The sequence below is a fragment of the Vicugna pacos genome, chromosome 12, assembly GCF_048564905.1.
Source record: "Vicugna pacos chromosome 12, VicPac4, whole genome shotgun sequence".
Lineage (NCBI taxonomy): Eukaryota > Metazoa > Chordata > Mammalia > Artiodactyla > Camelidae > Vicugna > Vicugna pacos.
This window is the reverse complement of record NC_132998.1, coordinates 21,644,214-21,671,184: the sequence shown is the minus strand read 5'-3', so window position 1 is coordinate 21,671,184 and position 26,971 is coordinate 21,644,214. Positions and strand designations below refer to the sequence as shown.

The 26,971-nt window shown below is 36.0% G+C and overlaps 1 protein-coding gene across 2 annotated transcripts in view; it reads right to left on the bottom strand.

Annotated features, from left to right (window-relative positions):
• TBK1 (TANK binding kinase 1) overlaps nucleotides 1-26,971 on the bottom strand; it is a 67,965-nt gene that overhangs the window by 15,171 nt on the left and 25,823 nt on the right. Inside the window, exons 11-21 of one of the 2 annotated variants that reach the window (XM_031683111.2) lie at nucleotides 26,704-26,795; nucleotides 24,484-24,585; nucleotides 23,444-23,522; nucleotides 19,822-19,943; nucleotides 19,647-19,723; nucleotides 19,029-19,068; nucleotides 18,460-18,561; nucleotides 18,235-18,331; nucleotides 17,423-17,529; nucleotides 17,122-17,193; nucleotides 12,254-13,799 (exon numbers count right to left, since the gene is read on the bottom strand). In XM_031683111.2, coding sequence (XP_031538971.1) covers nucleotides 13,748-13,799; nucleotides 17,122-17,193; nucleotides 17,423-17,529; nucleotides 18,235-18,331; nucleotides 18,460-18,561; nucleotides 19,029-19,068; nucleotides 19,647-19,723; nucleotides 19,822-19,943; nucleotides 23,444-23,522; nucleotides 24,484-24,585; nucleotides 26,704-26,795 — 942 coding nt within the window. In that variant the 3' untranslated portion in view covers nucleotides 12,254-13,747. The remainder of the gene's footprint in view (nucleotides 1-12,253; nucleotides 13,800-17,121; nucleotides 17,194-17,422; nucleotides 17,530-18,234; nucleotides 18,332-18,459; nucleotides 18,562-19,028; nucleotides 19,069-19,646; nucleotides 19,724-19,821; nucleotides 19,944-23,443; nucleotides 23,523-24,483; nucleotides 24,586-26,703; nucleotides 26,796-26,971) is intronic. The other variant, XM_072973007.1, reaches the window with a different exon arrangement.

Here is a 26,971-nt window from a genome sequence, read left to right as displayed (position 1 = left end):
TGGAGGACCTGTGGGGCAAGGAGAGAGTTTTTTGGAACCACAAGAGACATCTTTATCCACAAGCAAATGCCTGTCCAAGGAAGCCCATTCTTTCAAGCAAATGAACAGAGAAGGGGTTTCAAAGAACAAACAGGGCAGCAGTTTTAAAAATGCGGGCATCTTCCTTTGCCCTGGAATGAATCAACGCTCTGCTCCCAGCCCTCCGCCCACCATCCCGCACCTGACACCCTGAGTTTGGGGAATGGAGCTGATCTAGAGACACCACTATTCTGGATTCCCAGAGGGGCTCAGTAGCCCAAAGCTGGGAGGGAAATGGAAGTGAGGATATCCTCTCCCCGCTTTCTTCCCCAGGGAACCAGAGTATCTATGTTTTGTTGCCTCTTAAATCCCTACTAGGACAGAGAAACTGCTGCATCCCCAATTTCTTTAGCTGAAACCGAACAGGTGGACGGTTTTGGTGAGTGGGGGAGACTTCCGGACTCTCAGTTCCTTGGGTCGGCACTCCTGGTACACAGCATTCACCATCATTATCGTGAATTAGTTCTCAGTTCCCTTGGCAAATCATCCAGACCATTTGATGGTGGCCAATCCTAAAACTGCTCTTGACAAAAGACTTGATTAGATGTCGTGTGCATGTGTGTCTACGTATTTGTGTTCTTTTGTGTGCCTGTTGGGCCAGGTGGGAGGCTGGGATGACAGGTTAAAACATTTTAACCACATGTAACCACGTTCATCCAAAGCACTGAGCACATCCTACCTTGGGCTGATCCCTGTGCGGGTGCCTTGGTGACTGAAAGAAGCTGAAGGCAGGGTCCCTGTCAATTTCTCCCTATGCTGTCCCCCACCAGGAGCCAAGATGAATAGACTTGACATCTGGAGAACAGAAGTTTGGTTGCAGTTTCTGTTTTTATCTTATATGCTCTCGAAAAAAAAAAAAAAGGAAGTAGTTTTGAGCATGGAGAAGATTCACCCTGTAACACAAGCTTTTTGATATTTTCAAAGGTGTTCTACTTTGACTGAACTTTCCAGATCTGTCTGAAAAGCGTGTCACGGGAAACACAATGCATTTCCAAAGGCATCTGCTTTCCTGCCTCCTGGTGTTCCAAAAACGTTTGCTGTTTCTAAAGAACTCTTAAGTGTGAAATTAAAATTTTGAAGCTTCACAAGTTGGGCTTTTGATAATTTCACAGACTCCCCCTCGTCTCTAGAGAAGAATCAACCCAGCCAGGAGAAAGGCCGCGTTCCCACTATCTGGGGGAAGGGACCCAAGGGGGCTCTGAAGGTGGATGGAGGGCTCACACAGGTGAAGCGGAGACCAAAATTCACTCCCCCTGACTATGCCACTTTTCAGCTGCGTGACCTGGGCCAGTTATTAAGCCTCTTTGAGAATTCCCACTTGTTTATTTCTGCATTTGTTTCTCAGTTCATAGACCTTTGAGGTCCATGCAGACTAAGACTTTAATGTAGACCCTCCAGAGGCTACACTAGCACCCCCTCCCCGATTTCAGTCAGTCATTTTGGTTTCTCTTTTTTTCCATCGTCCTCTTTTCAGTAATGACCTCAATACTTTCTAGCTAGCAGAAATAGTAACAGGAATCCAGAGAAGCGAAACGCCTCATTCATATTTAACACCCATATCTAGGCTTTCAGTTGGAGAAGCCACAACATATCTTTTTTTTTCTTTGTTGCTTTAAATGATAAAAAAATCAGCAGTTTTCTTGAATGCACCATTATAACTAGAAATAGAAGCTGAAATTTATTCAGTGCTTGTGTGCCAGGTTCTGATCTAAATGTGTTATTTCTGTCAACTCACTTAATCCTCATGAATAATGCTGCCAAAGAGGGACAATAATTACCCTCAGTCCACAAAAAGAATGAGGAACTCGACCAAGGTCGCGCACAGAAGGCGGCGGGGCTGGGATTCTGAACCAAGGCAGTTTGGTCCCAACACTACTAGTGCTGCTCACCAAGATGCTGCTCTGATCTTAAATCTCTTCAGAGTGTGTAGATATATTTAGATTAACTTCCTTGCAGGATAGCTGACATAGAATAAAATGCACAGATTTTCAGTTGGATGAGTTTTGATGCACATGCCCATGTAAACCCCCTGCCCCCCAATGAAGATACAAATCATTTTCATCAACTCTCATGGCCCTTTGCAGTCAGTCCTCCTCACCTCTTGTCGGGTAACCACTGACCTGATTTCCATTGCCCTAAGAGCTGATATATTTTTGAAAATAGTATGAGGGATGCAGAAGAAAGGTCTTCAAGTCATGCACCCACGTACAGGCAATCCTGTGACTTCTCAGGGTTTTGAACTTCCAGTTATAGAATAAAAGTAACGAGTTATAGAATAATGTTCATTCCTCTTCAGTCCTTTTATTTCCTGATGTTTCTATTTGTCTTAAGTAATCACACAGTTAAGAGTTTTCAAAACAGAAAAGAAAGAAATCTGATCTCTCTTGAGTTTCTTAGTTAGGCTCATAAATCATTGCCCAGGACTTGTTTGGTCCTAGGAAAAGGCCAGATATCCTTAAAAAGAACAGAACAATCAGAGGGTAACTACACTTCAATTAAAAAAACCAACACCCTCTCTCCCCCCAAAAGAAAACAATCAGAGGGTAAGGAATTATCCAAGGAATAATTCAAGGCAATTCCCAGAACTGAGAGACATGCATTTCCAGTTTGAAAGGGCCCACTCTAAAGCATTTCATTGGGAAATTTCTGAGTACAAAACCTGAAATGACTTTCACGAAGTCTCTTTACAGAAAGCTATGAGCTGCTCTCCACTAAAGCGAGGAAGTAAATAAAGAATGAAGAAGAAAATAGGACATGAGAAATAGAAGCTCCAATTCAGGAAAAAGGTAGAGGGAGTTCCCAGGATAAAGGCTCAACCAGGTCTTCGGAGCAACCTTCCACATTAGGGCAAGACTGCCATGGGGATGTGGAGGGACAGGCTGTCTAAAATGTTTCATTATATGTAAAACTGTGTGGAGAGGCTATTGAAAAAATATGCCAAGAACTAGAGACAGGTACCAAACAACAACAACAAAAACAACTCAAGTAAATTAAAAACAAAAACAAAAACAAAAAACAACCAAGTAGCAATTACTAATGAGATAATGCAAACCAGCTTGGACCAGAAAGTTAAACAGTCTCCCTGCTGTTCATCAGTCTGGGAGGATAAACAGAGAATGTTAATGCTTCTCCCACACCGAGCTGTAACGTGTCATAATGACCCCCCACCAGAAATCCCCCAAACCATGCACTATGAGAAACTTTGCTGATTTAAATCATACCAGTAAGAACGAAACATCCAACTTTTGCTTAGGGGATCTAGTTTGCTCCCGTGTTTCAAGGACTAACAAGTGCTGACCTTTTTATTAGCACGGCTTGCTAACATTGGTAAGGGCCTGAGTTACTGTTTAAATCATCTCTAAAAACTCTTCTTTTCTGTGTGTGTGTGTGAAAATATATGCTTTTCTGCTTCTACACTTTCTCCTCTCTCTTTGCAGAGGGAAGATAATCAGCCATCGACAATGGTGGTTTCATGTTTGTGTCAAGTGTCTCTCTCACATGGTCAGAGATAGTTCACTTTGTTGGACACTAAGCAGAGACAGGCCTTACAGATTCTGTGGAGTCATCCTGACCATAAGCCTGCCTGTGGTCCCATTAATAGACAATAAGTTATACTAGGAGATTCCACCCTACTCTCTACTCTCCCGCATCCAAGGGGTGAGGTGTCCTCCTAATCAGGGCTCCTCCTCTACAGAGCTGTTGTTTTTGTTTTTTAAATTGAAGTACAGTCAGTTTAAAATATTGTCAATTTCTGATGTACAGCATAATGTTTCAGTCATATATATCCATGTTATGCTTTCATATTCTTTGTCATTATTGGTTACTACAAGATACTGAATATACTTCCCTGTGCTATACAGCATAAACTTGTCTATTTTATATATAGTAGTGTGTATCTGCAAATCTCAAACTCCCATTTTACCCCTTCCCATCCCCTTTCCCCTTGATAACCATGTTTGTTTTCTGTGTCTGTGAATCTGTTTTATAAATAAGTTCATTTGTCTTTTTTTTTAGATTTCACATGTAAGTGTATCATATAGAATTTTCCTTTCTCTTTCTAGCTTACTTCACTTAGAAATACAGTCTCCAAGTCCATCCATGTTGCTGCAAATGGTATTATTTTATTCCTTTTTATGGCTGAGTAGTATTCCATTGTATATAAATACATCTTCTTTATCCAGTCATCTGTTGATGGACATTTAGGTTGCTTCCATGTCTTGGCTATTGTATATAGCAGGGCTATGAACATTGGGGTGTATGTATCTTTTCAAAGTAGAGTTCCCTCCAGATATATGCCTACCAGTGGCATTGCTGGATCATATGGTAAGTCTAGTTTTAGTTTTTGAGGAATCTCCATTTTCCATAATGGCTGCACCAAACTACATTCCCTTTTCTCCACACTCTCTCCAGCATTTATTGTTTGTGGACTTTTTAATGATGGCCATTCTGACTGGTGTGAGGTGATACCTCACTGTAGTTCTGATTTGCATTTCTCTCTATAAAGCGGTCCTTGAAAGAGTCCTGCCATATTGTGAACAAATGGAATGCTGTCTGCTGAGCAGCTTCCCTTTCGTCTTCTCCATGGGAAGGAGGTGGTTTTCTGTGTTTCCCAGATGTGTTCACATCTGCCTCCTCATAGGAAGCAGAAGACTTTCATTCAGTCATCAAATTTCATTGAGCTAATTGCTAAAATCTGGGGCAAAAGGAGGGCAAGAGGGAAAACCCAATCCTCAGTGTAAAAAAGTCCCGCCTGGTATCACCGCTCCCCCAGGGACCCACCTAAACTGCTAGACCCTCTGGATCCGATTTTCTGACCAACCTGAGGGAGACTTTGGTTGTCTTGTGAGCCACCATGAAAAGGAATTAAAAAAAATATTAAAAAAAATTAATAGAATAGGCTTTTGTCTCCAAGGAGCTGTCCTGGAAGCAATGTTCAATTGGAGATTAGTAATGATTTGGAAAATGAAATGAAGAGCTGGGCTGTGAAAGTGATGGCCTCACCATCAAAATTAAATGGCCAGGATGACTACTGGGAATGTGAAAGGGCCCTGGAGCAAGTTATATATAAAATAAGGCCAATTTTGATATGTAGGAGCCTCGAATTTAGGGCTCATCCCCATATGTGGAGAGTCTAGAGGTCGTATTTATTTTTAAAAAGAGCATGTATGGAGGGAAAGGTATAGCTCAGTGATATCGAGTGTATCTTAGCATGCACGAGGTCCTGGGTTCAATCCCCAGTACCTCCATTTAAGTTAATTAATTAATTAATTAAAAAATGGATTTTTAAAAATAGCATGTATGGTATATAAGCTCCTTAAACAGGATTTAACATGAGGTCTCAGATATAATGACAATTAATGGCAGTCCTGTTTCTGCAGATGAATAACATGGCGACATGCTATTGAATTCAAGAAAACTTCCTCCCTTCTGCTCTCTCCAGCAACCAGGCAGCTGATTTGTCTATACTACTGAATCTTAGTTTTGTGATATTTATGAAGCTGGAAGCAATCTTTAAGATCAAATCTAATCCATACATTTTACAGACAAGAAAGCTCAAGTCAGAGACACTGAAGTTACTTGCTTAGAGTCACGCAGCTCTTGGGAGCAGAAGCAAAGTCTGATGGCAAAGTTTTGTGCTGTTCCCACTGGATTGCAATACACTCAAGCTCTGGACTTTTCATACACAGGTGAGCTTCCATAACTCAGTTAGAAATGGTTCCAGGGCATCAAATGTGGCATCAAATGGTTCCAGGGCACCACTCTCCATTGTTTTAAGACCATAGATTAGTGACATGATTAAAATATGTATTGAATTTAGATTTGTTGATCTTCTCTATTTCTTCCTAATTCATACCTCAGCGTAACTTGATGCCTTCTAAGGTGGATATGGGGAGACAGAGAAGAAACGAAGGAGCGTGAGCTAAAGCCGTGTTCAGTTCCATGGCGATAAAGCTATTTGGGAGCCTTCCCTGAATTAGCAGTATTTAAATATCAATCATTGGTCTTGCCTTTAGACCATTCAAGTTTTCAAGTTGGGTTGATTGGGATAGACGCCTTAGGGAACCCTGGGCACATTTCTGTGGCAACCTGTAGATGACTGTGGGATGCTGATGAATGACAGAGTTTAATTCCGAAGAAGTGACCTGATGTTGAACTATTTGTAGGTAGTGGCAATCCATAAATCTACACAGAAGGTTGGAGAGAGGGTCTCCAGGGATTAGCAGATTTCTAAGAGTCAATTCATACCTTTAACTCATCCAGCTCAAATCCAGTATGACTGTCCTCATAAATCAATTCAGTAAGACAAACGGTTTCTAACTGCCTACTAAACAAAATACTGTGTTAAACATTGGAGGAAAAACAAAAGACAGTTCCTGCTCTTGAAAAGATATAATTCTGTAAGGCATATTATGTAAATAATCTCATTAGAATGGGGTAATATCTTAACAAATGACTATTTCATCAGACTGTAAGTAAAAAGATTTTAAGAAGCAGGCTATTAATCTTCAAACTAATGAGAATACTAGCAAGCACTACTTTGGAAAAATAAATGACCAAACTTCCTAGGTACAGATTATCCACTGATGAAGGCTATCCATAAAATACAGCAGTACCCTCTGTGGGGGAGACACAGGGGAGATATGTTTTAAGACCCCCGATGGATGTCTGAAACCGCAGATAGCACTGAGTCCTATGTTTTTTTCCTATACGGACATAGGTATGATAAAGTTTAATTTATAAATTAGGCATAGTAAGAGGTCAACAATAAATAATAATAAAATAGAACAATATACTGTATCAAAGTTATGTGAATGGGGTCTCTCTCAAAATATCTTATTGTACACATTTAATACCTTTTTTTCTTTTAACTAAGCATTTACACACTGTGGCTGTAAATTTTGCAGTTCGGGGTGTGACAGCAAACCTAGCACAGGTTTCTTTCCTCTTCACAATTTTATGGATAGAAGATTTGCTTTTTCCTGTTGATCTCAGCAACCTCAATATACAAATTTTTTTCCTTTTCTTATTAAGTTGAGAACTTTCACCTTTTCACGTAAAGGAGGTACTTTACCGCTTCTCTTTAGAAGATCTGAATTGCCAGCATCACTACTCTTGTGCTTTGGGGCCGTTATTAAGTAAAACAAGCGTGACTTGAACGCAAGCAGTGATAACTGTGATAGTCGACCTGACAGCAGAGATGGCTACTGAGTGACTAACGGGTGAGGTATACCGGACAAAGGGCGCAGTCATAACCCAGCTTCATATTCACATTCTCTGATGTTTACAAACCATAGCACTGCGGAGTGGCAAAAAGAGCACTGGACAAATAATCAGATGATTTAGGATAAAGTTCTGGTTCTTCCCATGTGACAGTTTTGGAAGGTTAAGATATTTAACCATTTGGGGGCAGTTTACTCAACTTTAAAATGAAGGAATTGGAGATGATTTTTCTAAGTTCCCTTGGGGCTCTAAAATCCCAAATGATGCTATTCCATACCTGAAGGATGATATATACACAAACACACACACAGGGACTTCTAAGTTAGATTCCACATTCTTCAATAATGAGACAGAATGAAAGAAAATACCAATTCAAGGAAAAAAGAGACGACTGAAATGTACTAGGCCCCACGGTTTGTAAGTTTCCTTCCTTGGTGAATACAGATCAGTCATTTCTGTGTTAATTAAAGGAGGGTCTGGTGCTGGGTCATCTAACATCTCATCAGATTATGTCTGATGATCTATCAGACAAGGGGTAAATGTCAAGCACTTACATAAGATGCAGACCTGCACAGGCTTCAAAAAAACGTAACTGGAATTTTAACGCAGTTGCAAGGTGAAACACTGTGAAGGAAGAGAATTTGCTTACCTTGGTCCAGGCGGCATGTCCAACCCTCCCCCCAGTGCAGAGTAGGAAGAGCTGGGCTCTGCAGAAGGTGTGCTCTGGCCTTGGAGAGCTCATCTCCCTGCCTCAATTCCCTCTTCTCTGACCCCCTCACATCCCAGCCAGGCAGGACTGGACAGAAATGCAGAACTTTACACAGCAGCGTATTTAAGGTGCTTTAAAATCACACATTAATACTCGAATAAAATGTGATATAAACTGACCCAAAGAAATAAGTTCCATTGATGTTTTAAATTTTCCAGGAAAAGGAGGGGAATGCTCTTGATTTACTCTTTTTTGTTTATTCTAAGATATTTTAAGTCTGCAAGCAAATTGAGATTCATTGAAAATGAGCTGTTTTTTTCACTTGTTTTTTAAAGCTAAACATTCTCCATCTCTCTCTAAAAAACTTCTCCAAACCCAAATGCCTAAAAAAAAACATAAAACTGGATTATAAAATGTTCATAGCTTTTAATAGCTCACCTTCCGATTGCTGTATTTTCTCTCAACTTTTCAGATAACCATGCTAAATAACACTTTTGAAAGGCTTTAAGAGTTTTATCTCCCACCCCCAACTTGAGGGAGGCTCCATTTTAGGAACAGAAAAAAATGTATTTCAAATGAAGCATTAGCCTCAGATAACTTACCTCCACCTTGGCTCCAGAGCAACTTGGATTTCCGAATCTTCGAGCAGGTCAGTGATTTGGGGAACCAGTAAAAGAGCTGGGCTATTCTTCTGAATGTCTTGTTCAAGTCACTTCTTATGGCCATTGCTGGAAGTGTGTTCCAGAGCAGCTCTCCACAGAGAGCATGGATGAGGAAAACACAGCAACACCCCCATCTGACACTTTAGCTGTGAACTCCCTTTCAGCCAATATGTCTGGGGACCACCTGTTAGCCCTAAATCCCCTTCCCCTGTCATTCCTTTAGCTTGTCCTTTGGACCTTAGCCCTCATAACTAGAAACTGTATTAATAGATGTTCTTTCTAAAGAAAGAGTTTAAGCTTCAGAAACTCTAACCTAATGTAACAGTTGATAACTTTTAAGTACAGACACTCCCCCACCATGCCCCACCTCCTCCACAGAAATACAATTACTTTCATAGCCACTAACACAGCATCCAACAGAGCTGTCCACTGCAATTCATAGGACTTGGTGGTGGTTAACAAGCTACCTCCTAAACCCACAGCCTTGATCCTTTGATCCCATTTGTTTTATACATTTTTCACTGGAAAAATATGTATTTTAAACCTTGGCAGGAAATTATCCCCCCAAAAATAATCTGACTGATTCTTACAAGTCTAGAAGTGCATAAAAGAACAAGATTATTTCCAGAGTTCTGTTTTGATTTTTGACCCTTTGAACATTTCTCTAGAGCTGTCTTTATTTTTACTGAAGTATAATTGATTTACAATGTTGTGTTAGTTTCAGGTGTACAGCAAAGTGATTCAGTTACACATATACATATATGTATTCTTTTTCAGATTCTTTTCCATTATAGGTTATTACAAGGTACTGAATATAGTTCTATGTGCTATACAGTAGGTCCTTGTTGTTAATCTATTTTATGTACAGTAGTTTGTATATGTTAATCCTAAACTCCTAATTTATTCCTCCCTCCTAACCATTTCCCCTTTGGTAACCACAGTTTGTTTTCTATGTCTGTGAGTCTATTTCCAATTTATAAATAATTTCATTTGTATCATTTTTTAAAAACTTCACATATAACTGATATCATATGATATTTATCTTTGTATGACTGACTTCACTTACCATAATAATCTCTAGGTCCATCCATGTTGCTGTAAACAACATTGTTTCATTCTTTTTAGTGGCCAAGTAGTATTCCACTGTATATACACCTCTTCTTCTTTATCCAGTCTGTCGATAGACACATAGTGCTGCTGTGAACATTGGGGTGCATGTATTTTTTCGAATTAGTTTTCCCTAAATAAATGCCCAGAAGTGAGATTGCTGGATCTTATGGAAACTCTATTTTTAGTTTTTTAAGAAACCTCTGTACTGTTCTCCATCATGGCTGCACTAATTTACATTCTGACCAACAGTGTCGGAGGGTTCCCTTTTCTCCACACCCTCTCCAGTGTTTATTATTTACAGACTTTTTGATGATAGTCATTCTGTGAGGTATCATCTCATTGTAGTTTTGATTTGCATTTCTCTCATAATTAGCAATACTGAGCATCTTTTCATGTGCCTGTGGTCATCTGTATGTGTTCTTTGGAGAAATGTCTATCTAGGTCTTCTGCCCATCTTTTGATTGGGTTGTTTTTATTTCCAGGTCAGATGTTTTGTTTTCTATTTCATTTTCATAATTTCTTAGGAATTTGCTTAGGAGTCTGCTTGTAAGGGACAAGTGAGGAGAAAGTCCAATTAAAACAACAGTGTAAGACTTTTCCAGATACTTTCATCTTAAAAGTAGGATGTGGAGTGGTGGATCCAGCTACAGCAATTGTGTTAAGACTTCTTTATGTTTTCCTTTCAACAGTGTCTGCCCTAGCTCTTTTCAGTTTTAAAAATTGGAGTAACTGTAAATTTTACGCAGCAGTTCCTCAAAGACAAAGCACAGTGTGGACAATGCCCTTGTGAGTAGGGTGAAATCAGAAATGAGGGACTAGCTCTAGTTGTGGCCGTGATTCGGAAGGGACAATACATTTTCGACATTTTAGTTCAGACTGCTTATTCCTAGTGACAATCCCTTTCCTAATTCCAAACAACATACTTCTTATTTTTAGCACAGAACACCACAAAAAGTGAACTTCACTGCCTAAAAAATAACAAGCAAACAAACAAAATGTTCTGGATAACTTACCAATGAAGATACTATATTTTTAAAGAAATATTTTCAGGAAAAGATCTTTTACATCTAAGAAGAGGCACTCTGCTTGTCACAGTGTAATGAGGTCTATAAGCCACTTATACTGTATTTGGTAATCTCCAAAATAACTGAAGTGGGACCTTTAGAAGATGTTATGGGATTATTTTCCAGTTCTCTCCTAACCTCTAACACCCTTCTTATTGACTGAAAGATACCCCTTTTTTCATACTTTACATTCACTTATTTAATTTTTGATTATTTCTTCTTCTGTTACAACTATAACTTTTCTTTTACATTAAGAGTTAAATCCCACCTCACACCTGTCAAAATAGCTATCGTCAAAAAGAACACAACAAGTGTTGGCGACGATGTGGAGAAGAGGGAACCCTCATACACTGCTGGTAAGAATGTAAATAGGTGCAGCCACTGTGGAAAACCATATGGAGGGTTCTCAAAAAACTAAAAATAGAACTACGCTATGACCCAGCAATTCTACTTCTGGGTATACATCCAAAAAAACCAAAAACATTCATTTGAAAAGGTACCCCAATGTTCCTAGCAGAATTATTTACAACTGCCAAGATATGGAAGCAACCCAAGTGTCCACTGACAGACGAATAGACAAAGAAGATGTGGCAGAATTATAAATATATATACACCCAAATACATACACACAATGAAATAGTACCTGGTCATAAAAAAGAATGAAATTTTGTCACTTGCTTCTACATGGATGGACTTATAGGGCATTATGCAAAGTGAAATAAGTCAGACAGAGAAAGACAAAAATAGTATGAGATCACTTTTATGTGGAATATGAAAAATACAACAAACTACTGAATATAACAAAAAGAGATAGATTCACTGATATAGAAAACTAGTGTTTACCAGAAAGGGAAGGGGGATGCAATACATGGGTGGGGGATTAAGAAGTACAAACTGTTAGGTATAAAATAAGCTACAAAGATATACTGTACAACACAGGGAATACAGACAGTATTTTATAATAACTATAAATGGAGTATAACCTTTAAAAATTGTGAATTCACTGTATTATACAGCTGTAACTTATATAATATTGTACCTCAACTATACCTCAATAAAAAAGGTTACCTCAAAAAAAAAAAGTTAATCCCTTTTAACTAACTCATCTATTTGTTAAACACAATATTTTTAATCTCTGTCTTTTGGAAATATATCCCAATACTGAGAAAAAAAAAGCTACTAAACTGAAGATGTAACTTATTTTAAAGCTAATTTCACTTACAATACTCACTGAAAATTTGGTTAGCAGACCAATGTTACCACGTATTTATTGACTTAAGGTGTTTTGAATGCGGATGCATTCTTGAGGGTAAAACTGAAAGCAAGAATGTTTGATTTACAAGTTGCTGTAATGAGGAATAAAACAGTAAGTCTTAAGCAATACTAATGTGGAACAGAACTGTTCTTACCATACAGCTTATACAGTCTCCACAGCAAGTTTGTGCACTGGTGTTCTTTTCTACAGGTGCTTAAATAAAAATGAAGTCTGAAAATACATTGACTGATCACATAATTTAAGTAAAATTGTACGTAGTATCCAGTGATATAAACATTTATACTACCCAGTTAAAGATACTCATGTTAGACGGTCAGATGGAAAATTAAAATAGAGAGAGATTAAACACCCCCTTGCCTCACACAATCTCAGACTAAACAGTTTTTGACAATGGGGTGACTGTATTTATAAAAGAAAAGTCATTTACCCATGCATTTATTTCTATAATGTGTACATGCGACACTTAAAATTCCCCACTACAATAATGCATCAATTTGAGATTTCAAATAACATCATAATCCGTTTTCAGTTTTCCAATGTTCATGGTAGCCAAATTTATTTACTCTTTAGGACATGATCTCTATGATATACAGGTTGTCCATGAACACACCTTGAAAATCTGAGAAGTCAGAAACCAAAACCAAAATCAAATCCTGCTAGACAAAATAATTTCTTGTTGAGCATAATCCTTTAGTCTAGAACTCTGGGTACATTTTTCAAAGAAGGTTCTCTTTGGATTTATATAGCATACATTTACAGAAGAACTTCTACTACACTTGGAATCAGCAGGTTTAGAAGAGACACAAAATTGCCTCTACGTCCAATTTCTGAGAATAATTCACCATTACCACCCATGTTATTTCTTTCAAAAGATAACTTGTTTCTCAAACCGTTGTACACAGAAAAATACAAACTCCTTACATTAAAATTGAGAAATTTATTGATATTTCTTCATGAAGTAGTAAGCAGAACTAAAGTAAAGAAGAAATATACAGCTTAAAACAGTTGAAATGATTCTAAACTTTTAGAGACAATTATACATTTACGGTCAAAATAAAAATGAACAGTTTTTAATAATTAAATCTCTTAAAAATGTTTGCTCACTAACAGACCTGAAATTAAACAGATAGGAGGATAACTGGGGTAATGCCACTTTATCCTTCTCAAAAAACCTGTGATCCTAGTAAAACAGTGGTTCGGTTCCGCTCCCCACTCACAGAAGCTACCTCTCCATTCTACCACTTACAAACGAGGCAACCATCAGCCTCTACTGATTTGTAAGAATGCCAAGTTTGGCTCCACTTAAAAATGTTTCCAGAGGCAGTCAGAGATAATGACTCATTTCCAGAAGAGTAGAGGATCAGTGTCTCAACCTATCAGTCATGGCTTTCTTCTAAGTGATCACTGAGGTCAAATGTCCTCATATAAATGTTAAAAGGTAAAATTACATCTTAACAGCAGCCAAAAATTTATATATTTTTTATGTATTTACAGTATTGTACATATTTACATGGCCACACCAAATGGTGAAATGTAGAAACGTAAGACCACCTATAGAAGCATTCATTTAATGCCTCAACATTATTTTCTTGTGCAAACTAAAATTTTCCTCAAAATTCTTAGAAAGCTAAAGACAGTCAACATTGCGAAGGCCACCATCCATGGTTAAAGAGCCAAACCTAAAACACAAAAGAAAAAAGGCAATCTCAAAAGATTCATCTATTTGGCCCACAAGAAGAATATAAAATACTTTGCAGAGGAATAAACTGTTACTTTTAATCAGTTAACCAACTATAATTTGCTCTATTTCTTACTGAAACACAGCGGTATAATAAATATGTGAAAAAATACAACTGAGTGGCTTGGGAAGACTTCTGAGAAGAAAATGGGGAGCAATGAAATCTGGAAAGTGTAAGGAAGAGATGGGTAATTTCTTTCTGGTGGGGTGGAATTTATAAGCAAAGATGTGGAGTTGGGAGCCAGTATAACATACTTAAGGGATGGTAAGGAATGGAACCTTACTAGAAGAGACTGTTATTTTGGGGAACAGTGGGAAATAAGGTTGGGTGAATTGGCTGGGGCCAGACTATTATACTCTTTCAATTCAAGTATGTATGTATGTATGTATGTATGTATGTATGTATGTGTGTGTGTGTGTGTATATATTCTTTGAATTCTTTTTTTTTTTTGGCTTTTTGGGGAGGAGGGGCATGGGAGGTAATTAGGTTTATTTATTTATATAATTTATGTATTTTTTATGGCGGTACTGGGAATTGAACCCAGGACCAATCATGCTAGGCATGCACTCTACCACTAGAGCTAAACCCACCCTCCTCAAGTATGAATTCAGACTTCATGTTTTAGGTAACAGTTTAGAAATTTTTGAGCCAAGGGAGTGGGATGATTAGATCAGTATTTAGGAAGATTGTTTTGGTTGTAAAACCCATAACAGATGGGAAGAGCTGGTTAAGGAAGTAGGTGGTAGATTATTACCATGGCTCACAAGTGAGGGGAAAGGAGATCTAAATGAGGCTGATGAGGGGGAATAAGGAAACATTCTGAAGGAAGATTACAAACTTGATGAAGGGAGTAAAGAAGAGTACATGCCTGAAGTAATTTATGTTTACTGGAGTAGGAGAAAGGGGAAGAAGATGAGGAAATTAGAGGGGAAACAGCTGGGAAGGATGATGTTAAGAGATTTTAGATATAAAAAAATCTGAAGTGATAGATATCCACATGGAGACAGTGCACAAGGACTAGCTCTGGCATAAATCCTTCAGTGGTCACTTAACATTTAAGTTATGATGCTGCCATGTCTGATTACCCATACACTGTCGAACCTGCAAATAAAACACAAGCTACTGGACATGCTTTGGGAAATGGGGATTTTATTCCAGAAAACATAGTTGATTCAATATAAAATTTTGTGAACCGTATTTTAATAGTCTCTCCTACTTTCTAATCTTTAGCTTTACAGGATAAATTTAGGATTTAGCTAAAGTTGTAAAGAAACTGTAGACTGAATGCATATGTAAAAAGTTATAGAGTTAGACAATTACTATGTAGTTGCTATAAACCAAAAGGGAAAAGACTTTAAAACCTAACAGGCAACTCACAGAAAAAAAATTGAATAAACATATAAAACATATAAAAAGATGTCTGACATCACTATTAACCAAAGAAATGCAAATTAAAACAAGATATCAGTTTTTACTCAACAAATTGGCAAATATTTAAAAAACTGGTAACATTCAGTGTTGCAAATGGGACTATAAACAAAGCCTTTTGAAGAATAAACTACCTTGTAATGGCCTGTAATGAAAAAGAATATGAAAAGAAATATATATATATATGGACATGGATACACACACACACACACACACACACACAAATGAATTGCTATGCCATACACCAGAAATTAACAGAACACTGTTAACTGATTATATGTCAATGAAAAAGAAAGGAGAATATCTTTCAGGAAAGAAGTGTAAAAAAAAATTTTTAAAGAATAAACTAACACCACCTATCAAGTTAAATATGCACACCCTTTGTTGACCCAACACTCCACATCTAGAAACATCTAGAAATCAACTCTTCAAAAATTCTTACACAAATATATGAAGATATACACATAAGTATGTTCACTGAACCATGGTTTGTAACTGTGAAAAGTCAGAAACAACTTAAGTGCCCAACAAATAGGGATGCACTAAATAGCCACAGTAGGTCTATATATTGGAATACCTGGCCGCTGTTGAAAATGAGAAAAATACAGCTATATGTAGGATATGAAAAAGTACCGTTCATATACAGCCTTAAGTGAAGAAAGTAAGACTAAACCAGTATGAACAGAATGATTCCATTCCTTTAAAACACACATGCACTATTAATAGTGATTACTTCTGTGGGGGTGGGGAGGTATGAGAAAGGGCAGGTGGAGTCTTTTATTTCAATTTTTACAATTGTATGTTGTTTGAAAAAATTGTAACAATTCATTAAATTCATTAAAAAAAAAACCTGACAATCCTACAGAAGTGTCTGGTAAACTTTCTGCACGTAACTCGAAAATCATGTGACCTCCTGAGAGTAAATCTTTCCAAGCTTCAGGAACCTCTGTTTGGTCTTTTTATTTGAGAATAGGGCTGGTGGGGAGAAGCTGATGGGAGGAGACAGGAGGCTGGGGTCCAGCTCCAGTTCATCTCCTCAGGTATGAGTTTCAGTACGTGTAGAACACGGACAGACTATCTGCTCTGCCCGTACAAGGCTGGAAGGCACATTCAGTGCGGTCATGCAGTGTGAAAATGCCCTGCAAGTGTACAAAATGCTACACAGGTGTGAAACATCTGCATGAGCATTTTAGGGGTGACAGAAGCTGTGGAGAAGCCCTTAAGGGCTTGAAAGGGAAGGCATCTACTCCCAAGCCAAACAGGACTCAACTTCTCTGAGCAACCTGGATAAGGAAATAGCCACCAAAAGTGGCTTTATAGGCTCTGCACGGTTTGCAACGCTCTTTCTCCTTGATCTCTGAGGATTCTGGAGGCCAGCAGACACCTGGCTCCTCCAAGAACTCCGTAAGCAGATGGCACTCATGTGCAAGGAGGTGTGCAGAGGGCTCTGGGAGTTACACAGCACTAGTCAGAGTGCTGGCATCTCATTAGCAACTCTGATTCCAAAACTGAAGATTATGGTCCTGATGAGAAAATGTTTTGAAAAATACTGTGCAAAAGATTTTTGTTTTCACAGACAGATTCAAACAATTCTATTAACCAGTGAGTCTATAAAATGGAATCAATCACAGCTGACTTGTCTTTATCCAAACAACCCCAGACACATTAAAAAGCACCACGAAATTCATAAAATCTAAGGGTTCTGGCTTAATATTCCTTTCCCACTGCTGAACATACTGCTATAGGAAGACAGGCAGGTCCAAGTACAGATGTATGTATAGGTATTTAAATGTATACATAATCACCGGGGCAGAAGGATTTTTGCATTACTCACCTTTCTAAAATGTGATTATTTTCAGCAAGTTCTTTAACTACCCCTTCCATTTCTTCCTTTAATTTCTTCATACTATAATATTCAAAATAAAGACAAATAAGTACCTTTGCTCAAAAAAAGTATGAAAGGGTTTTAGAATTATATTTAGGTCAGTCTAGAGAACTAAAACCTGACATAAGTCATTAAATATTAGCAAAAGTATTCATAACAAATATAAAACATTTCAAAATAAAACAGCAAGATCACAAAATGAAATAAAAACAAATGGAAACATTAAGTTACAAAATACTAAATTTCTTACCCAAGAGTCATTTCTACTAATGTGTTAGAACACGGATAAATTGGGGTCATGGTATGTTTGATCCCACTGGAGGCTGCAAACATTTTCTGTGGCAAAGTTTCTTGTAACTAAAACATCAAACAAAGCAAAGCAAAACAAAAAAATCCCATATCAATCACAGAACAAAATACTCACTATAGATCATACATCAAATGTTAATAGGTTTTATAAAAAACAAATTTGTGGTTTCCAGGGGGAAAAGGGTATGGGAAGGGATAAACTGGTCTGAGTCTGAGATTTACAGATACTAACTACTATATATAAAATAGATAAATAAATTTCTACTGTATAGCACAGGGAACTTTGCTCAATATCTTGTAGTTACCTATAATGGAAAAGAATATGAAAAGTAATATATGTACGTGTATATATATGACTGAAACATTATGCTGTACATCAGAAATCGACACATTGTAAACTGACTATATTACAATTTTAAAAAGTTACAGGTTTTAATTAGCCCTTTATAGCTTTAAGTTTTAATTTTAAAACCATCAATGATACAATACTTAAAATCAAAACTCTTTTAAAAAAAACTTTTCTTACAGATGATAAAAATGGTCTATTAGATGTTTTTAATCATAAAATATCTAAGTTCTTAAAACTCAGCTCAAAATACATATCACAGATGGGCCAAGCAGAGCTGAATACAGGCATATTAATATCCTATTTCTCTCTTCTCAAACATTATCAGATATAAACAGAGAAGAATTTTATTTTAATTTTTCCTAATAGGAAAAAGGTTTTTTTTCTAGACAGTTTTGAAGCTGTACCTCATTCGTATAATCTTGATATTTTGAAACTTCTTCTTCAATATCAAAACACTGATTAGTTAGGGATAATAACTGTTTCCTAAGATGAAGCATCTTTCTGAAAACCAAAAAGGACCAATTAATAAGCAGTCTAATAAAATATTATTCTAACTTAAAACATACAACATGCATTAAATTGTGTGTTGTGCAGTCAACAACCAATCACTCCCCCAAAAGTCTACTTACCTCATCCATTCTTCTGACTTATCCAAAAATGCCTCATATTTTTTAACACATTCATCTGTAAAGTGGGTCATAGCTTTTGTTGCATGATAATACAGTTTTTGCCTGCAATTTAGAAATAATTAGAGGCTTAAACCAACGTCACTGTTTCTATTTCCAATATTAAAGAATTTTCAAGTATATGAAATTTATGTTTCCAGTAATGATTAAGATAGACATTATAGCAGCAAGAGCAGAAAGAGAAGGTTCACAGTGGAGAATGGTCAAAAAATATTTATCGAATGAGGTTAAGGTTAAGACGGTGGTTAAGTCTGCCCTGGCCCACGTTCTCTATTATCTGTCCTTCTGCAATCAGAGCACATGAGGCAGAGGAAGACTGCTTCCTCATTCTCCCTTCTCAGTAACCTCTCAACCAGGGGCCAGACGGGTGGGCCTCAAATATGTGCACATACAGTAACAATTCTATAAAGTCAGGATTAAAATGTATTTTTCACTGTGATTAATTCCAACTTTAAGAAGAATTGCATTAATAACATAACCAAAAATAATTATTAAATAATCTGGATACTTACTTATCAAATTTGTGGATTTGTTCTTCATTATAAGCTAATCCTAAAAATAAGAATATATATTACTTCTGAAAATGCAGAATCATAAAATGTCACACAATATTTTTTCTTTTGAGATTATTACTTCAAAAAGACTGAGTTTAAAGCAGATGTCACAAATTTGTGCCCCATGGGTAGACACAGCCTACAAATGCTTTTATTTGGTCTGTATGGTTCAAACATTAAAAAAATTAACTGTCAACATTTAAAAGTCAGGATATTTCTAATAAAGTCTGCATTTCTAGCTTCTCTTGAGATCTAGGAAGACTGGGGAAATAATCAGATGAATCTGAGTAGGGGCCTCCCCTTCAGATGGGGGTCTCCTTTCTAGTTCTCCTCAGTCTCTACCAGCCAATCTTATTCCTTTCTGTTACATGTGTGACATCTAGAAGTTTGGAAATTCATGATCCCTGATTTGAAATACTCAAAAGGTTGGTTTTAAGAATAATTTTTAATATATTCAACCTCTTTCCTTACAGAGTAACTTAAGTAGTCAAACCTACAAATACACAAAATGAATTCAACTGAATTACAACCAGTAGGGCTGACTCATTAGATTAACAAGTGACAAATTTTACTTACTACGTTCTGCTTTGTCTTTTTTGAACTGATAGTAAATCTCTGTGATGCAATTTAACAGGACTTGTAGCTTTTCTACACTATTTAAAGAAGAAAAATCCAAATAAATTAATGGAGCCAATGTGAAAAAGTACATTTAATAATAATTGCAGAAACTACCAATGAAGTTATAACCTACTGTCTATCTTTTGGATGAGTGCCTTCTTGATGGGTCCATGTATCTGCCAGCAATCCACCTGGAGATAGTTTGCTTTCAATATCCTGAAGACTGGTTTCTATTGTTCCCTGAGAACTGGAAAGCTAAATAAAACCAATGGGTTCAGATCCAGATCACCAAATATCAGAAATGAGAATCACAATGCCAACAGAGTCTAAAGTCTGAATAATACTTCTTTTGCAGATTACTTCCACTCAACATCAGAATAATTATTTTTATCTTTAAATATAAGGACAGTTTCTTAGGTTGTATTCGACCAAAAGTACAATATGATAATAAAATATGAGTATTAGTACACTTATAAAACACTGCTTACGCCAAATATCCTTTTTAAAAAAAACATACAAAATACTTTCAACAATTAAGCTTCTGTTTATCTACAAAATATGGGTAGTACTCTACATGAAAATCAAATAGAACCATTAGCATAGTCCTAAGTATAAATGTGGGTATGCAAAATAATGCTTTGTTTAGAGGCCAAAGAATAGTAACTCCTCTTAAAAACAAAAAATGAAATCTTATCTAAGGATCCTGTTCATTTCAAGCTTAGTAAATTTATCACTTTTCTACCACAGAACTGAGCATCTGTAAAACTTTTAAAGAAAAGATGAAGGTTAGACTTGAAGGATAAATATGTTTGAATACGTCAAGGGTTCTGATACATACTACTGCTTTTCAAATAAAGTTTTAAGTGGCAGTTCACGCTGCTACTAGTAATCAACAAGCGTGCCCTTTCACTGCACTCTTGTTAGCATGGCTATTACATAGTTTTTTAAGTCTTGGTAATGAGAGACAAAAGTGGTATTTTACTGTTATTACAGAATGCAATTTTCTATTATTATTGAGGTTGAATTTTTTTTTCAGGTGTTTCAATTAGATCTATTCATTTTAAAATCATTTCTAAATGTTCTTTGTCTATTTATCGCAGATCTAATGTTTTCCGTATGCATTTGTATGAGCTACTTTTATTTAAAAAACCCACTATTTCATTTTCTCAATCTATTTATTTTTTAACATTTTTTTTGACATACAGAGATCTTAAATTCTTCTATAGTCAAATATATATCTTGCTTTTCATGGTTTATGTCTTCTTGTTTAACATTAATGTTAAGAATGCATGACTTTGGGTGGGAAGGGACAGACTGAGAGTTCAAAATTTGTAGATACTGACAGGCGTATGTAGAATAGATAAACAAGATTATACTGTATAGCATAGGGAAATACATACAAGATCTTGTGGTAGCTCTCAGTGAAAAAAAAATGTGACAATGAATATATATATGTTCATGTATAACTGAAAAATTGTGCTCTACACTGGAATTTGACACAACATTGTAAAATGACTATAACTCAATAAAAAAAGTTAAAAAAAAAAAAAAGAATGCATGACCTTATCCTTCCAAAATATGGAAAATAGTTTATGGACAAAGTTATTTTTTTACAGCATTACATAAAAGTGTGAGAAACTGCAAGGAGCATGAAGTACCAACATTAAGGGGGCAATAAGTAAAACCATTAATAAATCAATTGGCTGCAATATTATGTCTATTTAAAAAGTAGTTTAACCCAAAAACAAAACTGGAAAATGACTTTAATGTCATACAAAAAATAAAAATAACTGTATGTTCATAGGGTAACAATCATTTAACAATATACATAAAAAGAGACAACAAAAACAATGGTTGCCAAAATTTTAGCAGCATCAGAATCATCTGGAGGCTTAAAACATTAATTGCTGGGCCCTACCATCAGAGTTTCTGATTCAAAGGGTGGGGCCCCAAAATGCACATTTCTAACAAGCTCCCATGTGAGGCTGAGGCTGCTGTTCCAAGAACTACTCCGAGAATCACTGCTGCAGGACAATGAACAGAACTTTTTAAAAATTGAAGTATTGTTAATTTACAATGTTGTGCTAGTTTCTGGTGTACAGCTTAGTTTCTGTTTATAGCAGAACTTTTAAATAGTCATTTTTTGAGTCATGAGGACATGTGGCAACTTTTCTAACTTACAAATTTTTTATGGTGGGAAAAAATTTTAGGATCTCCATTAGGAAAGGAGCCACAGCAACTCAACATGTATGAGGAAAAACAATGAAATACAGTGAAAAATAAATAGCCTGAAATTGAAGCCCTGATTTCCCATGACTCCAGGGTGACAAGCTATTTAATCATCTGTGCTTCAATTCTCCTAGGAAATCTAAATCTTCACAAAAATATCATAAAAATGAGAAATACTTTGGGCTCCCTAAAGGAAACATACAATTTCCATTCAAAGTGCTCAAATGAATTGACCCTGGAAAGTCTATTAGGACTATGAACTGGTAAATCAAGTTCTAAGACAAAAGCAGAAAAAGAACAGAAAACATTTACAATGCTATGACTGCCTATACTTAAATACAGACAAATACTGGGGAAGACTGTTTCTTGTTTCTCTGACTTTTAACCTGTTTATTCCATAGCAACATTTTTCAAACATTTTTGATCACGACCTACAGTAAGAAATTCAGTTTGTTTTACCTCAGTATTATTTAAATGTATATACGTAACTAAACTCAAAGTTTCATGGAACAGTAATTTCCTCATTATATGTGATACATTCTGACATCTGTTTCATTTAAAAACATTGCTAATTGCAATGCACTAAGCTTTACAAACTATTAGTTGTTTATGACTCATTTTGAAGACCACTGTTCTAGATCTAAAACTGAGGAAAAGAAACAACTAAAAATCAGCCTAAGGTCAGAAAGAGAAAAGGGATATCACATCAAGTCCTTTTGCCTTTCCCCTTAACATTCATTTCATGAAGAATACTTCCAATGCTAAAAGCTTGCAGCAGTACAGAATTTTTATTTATCTCATTTAATTGGTACAATAACCTGTGAGATAAGCAGAGTAGGAACTGCCCATTTTAAAGAAGAAAGCAAGGATGCAAAGAACTGAAGTCCCTGCTTAAGCAGCCAGGCAGGAATAGCTAGGTAATTAGAGGCAGATCTGAGATTAGTAACCAGCTCTCAATACATAATTTCATGCTTTTCTACATTTTAATAAGAGATCCAGAGACTACCTGAAATGCTACTGTATTTTTCAGCAGAATAGAGACTTATGTCCTAATTTCTTTTTTTTTTTTTTTTTCAGTTAAAAAAATGATTCCCTGACTTGAGGAAACCAAATCTTTTCTTTCCTTACTTTTCATTTTAGAAAAGATCTGGTATCTTCCTAACTTGCATCTATTTCTAAACAAGTTTAAGCACTCTGCATGTTAAATTACATTCATGAGCTTGAATTAACTGTCACAGAAGCAAGACAAGAGCATTACGGATTTTAAGGAGAGAGAGGGAGGGAGAGAAAGGAAGATGGAGAGAAAAATAGCCTTAACGCAAAGTAGGCTTTTAGAAATGTCATAAAGAATTCCATGGCAGTAAGGGTGTTTAAATAATTGTAAACAGTTCCTTAGGTTGGGAAAAGATTACTCGTTCTCTGGAGATCTTTAGGTACATCATCTCCCCAGGAAAGTTCAGATCTAATCTTGCCAGCAAAGGAACAGATTATGAGCCCATGATAGTCATAATCTTGTAGATACTTACTCTCAACAATTTGGTGTGTATGTCTGAAATTTCACCTAACTCTGCTGCTTCTAGGTTGATCTTCATCAACTTTTCATATCTGTATGAAAAACAAGTACAGAAAAATTAAATGAGCATAAAATTTTAAATGAGCATAGATTTTAAAAGATGTCTTATAAAAAATTTTTTATTGTAACCCTTTAAGAATAGAAATATTGAGGGGGAGGATATAGCTCAGTGATAGAGTGCCTGCCTAGCATGCACAAGGTCCTGGATTCAATTCCCAGTGCCTCCATTAAAAAATAAATAAATGTACCTAATTACTTCCCTAGAGGAAAAAAAAAAAAAAAGAACAGAATATGGAATGCAAAGCCTACAAGTAACAGATTCCAAGAAAACTGGGTATCTCTGTAAGGAAGGAATTTCATATATATCTACTTACAAATCTGTAGATTAAGAGATAAACTATAAAAGCCAACTTTATTTCAAATAGTCATACCAGGATAACAGGAAAAATACTAGATTTCAGAATTAATGGAGGTCAACAGTATATACTAATTTCATTTATTCTATTTCCTGTGCAGTACAAAATAGTATAGCCTAGAAAGAAGGCAGTTTAAAATATCATTCTGTTTCAAAAGGCATTCTTATGGTTAAGATTAATAAGTAAGAGAAAACTAAAAGTAATGCCAAAATTCTAAAAATACTACCAAAATAAGGTTCTAGAATGCCTCTTCCTACTTCCTTTGATTACAAGTTTTATATTTTCCTATTCAGAGCTGTCTGCTTTGCAAGGTGAAAAAAATGAGATGTTTCTATTTCAAATTCCTTTTCCTTTTCAAAGGAAAGGAGAAAATTCCACCAAAGAGATGGTACTCATTTCTTACTGAGACGACTGGCATTTTTGCCTTTGTGAGGAAGTGACTTAATCTAAGGTTGTCCCTTAGTAGAAACACTTGCATAGCATGCTATATTATGCCAAGGGTAACTAAACAAATTGAACAGAAATGGAAAAATAGTTAACATTTTAACCACCATTAGTAAGGAAGTAACCTACTCACACTTTCACAGTTTTTTCAATGTTTCTGATGCAGAAATCCAATGTGATCACAACTTCCGTCTTTTTGTGAACAGTTTCATTATAATCATCTTTAACTAGTTCTCTAAAAAATAGTAACATTCTCATTAGTTTATTTAAGAGATATTTGTTTCCTCTTGTCTTTCAATAATTACAATGCTGTACTGCTTTCTGTTCAGACAAACTTAATAGTACTGATATACTATGAAAGCCAATTTACTTTTTACTATTGAAAGCATCTCTGTGAGCCTTATACCTATCCAGGGCACAAACCATTACCACTTATTAGGTTAACAGTTTAAAAATCTAAGGTATTAAAATTATATTAAGGAATAAAAACTAATCTACAAGGACACAAATAAGCTGAATAGCATTACATTTTATACCACCAGAATTAATTTTTATTGCTCATAGTAGACTGTTGTCCAGTTTATACTTTAAATCAATTAATATGATCTCTGAAGAAGCAAGATGACATAGTATATAATTGAAGGCTTTTGATCTATATCAAGGGTCAACAAATTAAGGTCTGATGCTTGTTTCTGCTAAGAATGGTACTTACATTTCTAAAGGTTGTAAAAACAACATGAAAACAAAGAAGAGAGCTTATGTGACCCACAAAGTCTAAAATATTTACTGACTGAAAAATAAAAGTTTGCCTACAGCGGTCTACATTAAAAACTACTTTCTCACGAAAACGAATATATATGTATATGCACGATTGGCACACTGTGCCATACACCAGAAACTGACACATTGTAACTGACTATACTTCAATTAAAAATTTTTTAAAAACCCACTATCTTCTCATGACATATTGAACTAAAAGCTAATAAGAAAAGGAATAAAAGCTTCATGGAGCAGTGACTAGGGGAGAAACAGCAGCAAGAGAAAACAAGAGCTGTTAGTAACAATGTTATGAAAACAAATGGAGTCAACCCTTAGATTTTTCCAGAAACCATTCCATAAGAACAAAGAAGCTTCTTAATGGAAAGAGAGAAGCATAGGCTTACAAACTGGACATGTGAACACGAAAAAAAATTTTAAGCATAAACGTACAGGTTTAACAAAAGGGTGACAGAAAAAAAAAGAGCTTTATTCCTTTTTCTTCTTAGAAGCAGCAGCAGCAGAACAAGAATGATGAAATGCTTCATACATGTTTTTGTGAGAAGGGAAGGCCAAGTGTGAGGTGGATAAAGATAAACTGTCCCAAGAATTACAGCCTAAGAGCTCTATGAGTCTAGAGAACATGAGGCCATTTACTATGTGTGTACAAAACTCAAAAGCTTCAAATGATGCTGTATAGGCCTAGAGGCATGATTCTTAAAAGGAACCATTTATTCTCCACTTGTATCAAATGGAAAGATGACAAATCACACCGTATTCATCCATTTCTTAGGGTCACTTTCAGGGGGAGAATACTTAGATGATCAATATTCTGACCTAGAGTAACTATATTAAGTGATTTAGTTTAAAAATTAGCTTTTAAATTGCCTATCAAGGTGAATGTGTACTAATTTTGTATGATTTCACATACGTGAAATGTCTAGAAAAGGCAAATCTGTAGAGGCAGAAAGTATATTAGAGGTTATGCAGGGCTAGGAAGTTATGGGGGAAACAGTGAGTGGCTACTAATGGGTGCAGGGTTTCCTTGGGGGATGAAAAATACTCTAAAATTAGTGAGAATGACTGTACAATTCTGTGAATGTACAAATAAAATCAATGAGCTACACACTTTAAAAATAAGTGAATTATACAGTGTGTGAATTATATCTCAATGATTCTGTTAAAAAAGTTTTGTGTATACTTAATCCAAGAAAAGGGCAGGAAATGGAGGAAGATTCTGAGGACATAAACCCTAAAGAAGTACAGGTTGTACTAAATTGTAACAATGCCAAAGTCTTCCATGAAAGTGAAATTACAGCCAAATCAAGGTCCTTGGAAAAGGAATTCATTTGCCATCACATCATACAGTGTGGGATGATTTGTCCTCTCTGTCTCATAAAATTTTGGTAGGAATCAAATGAAAAAACAGTAGCTAAATGTTTTGTAAACTAAATGTGAAACAAATGTATTATATAGTAGCATCATGCATGTGACCCTAACCTAGTCTGAAGAAGTAAAGCACCAATGATCAATGATTACCAGTTATTTCATGAGGCCTATGTGAAGGTCAGTTTTCAAATTTCAATCCATTACTTACATCAACCATCGTATCCCCTTTCGCATTAATTCCTGATAAAGCAGCAAGGTACTGGCAATCCTACAGGCATAACACACAACTCCTGTTATCGCCTAATGAAGAAATACACAATGTCAATATTTGGTACTAACTCTGGTACAGGGTAAGAAAAACTGTCACATAAAAATTTTCAAGCTTTTGTGCTTTCATAATTAAAAACACAATAAAGCTACTAATTTCTAAAAGCTAAGGATAGATACAATTGCAATAAATATTTCACCCTTAACAT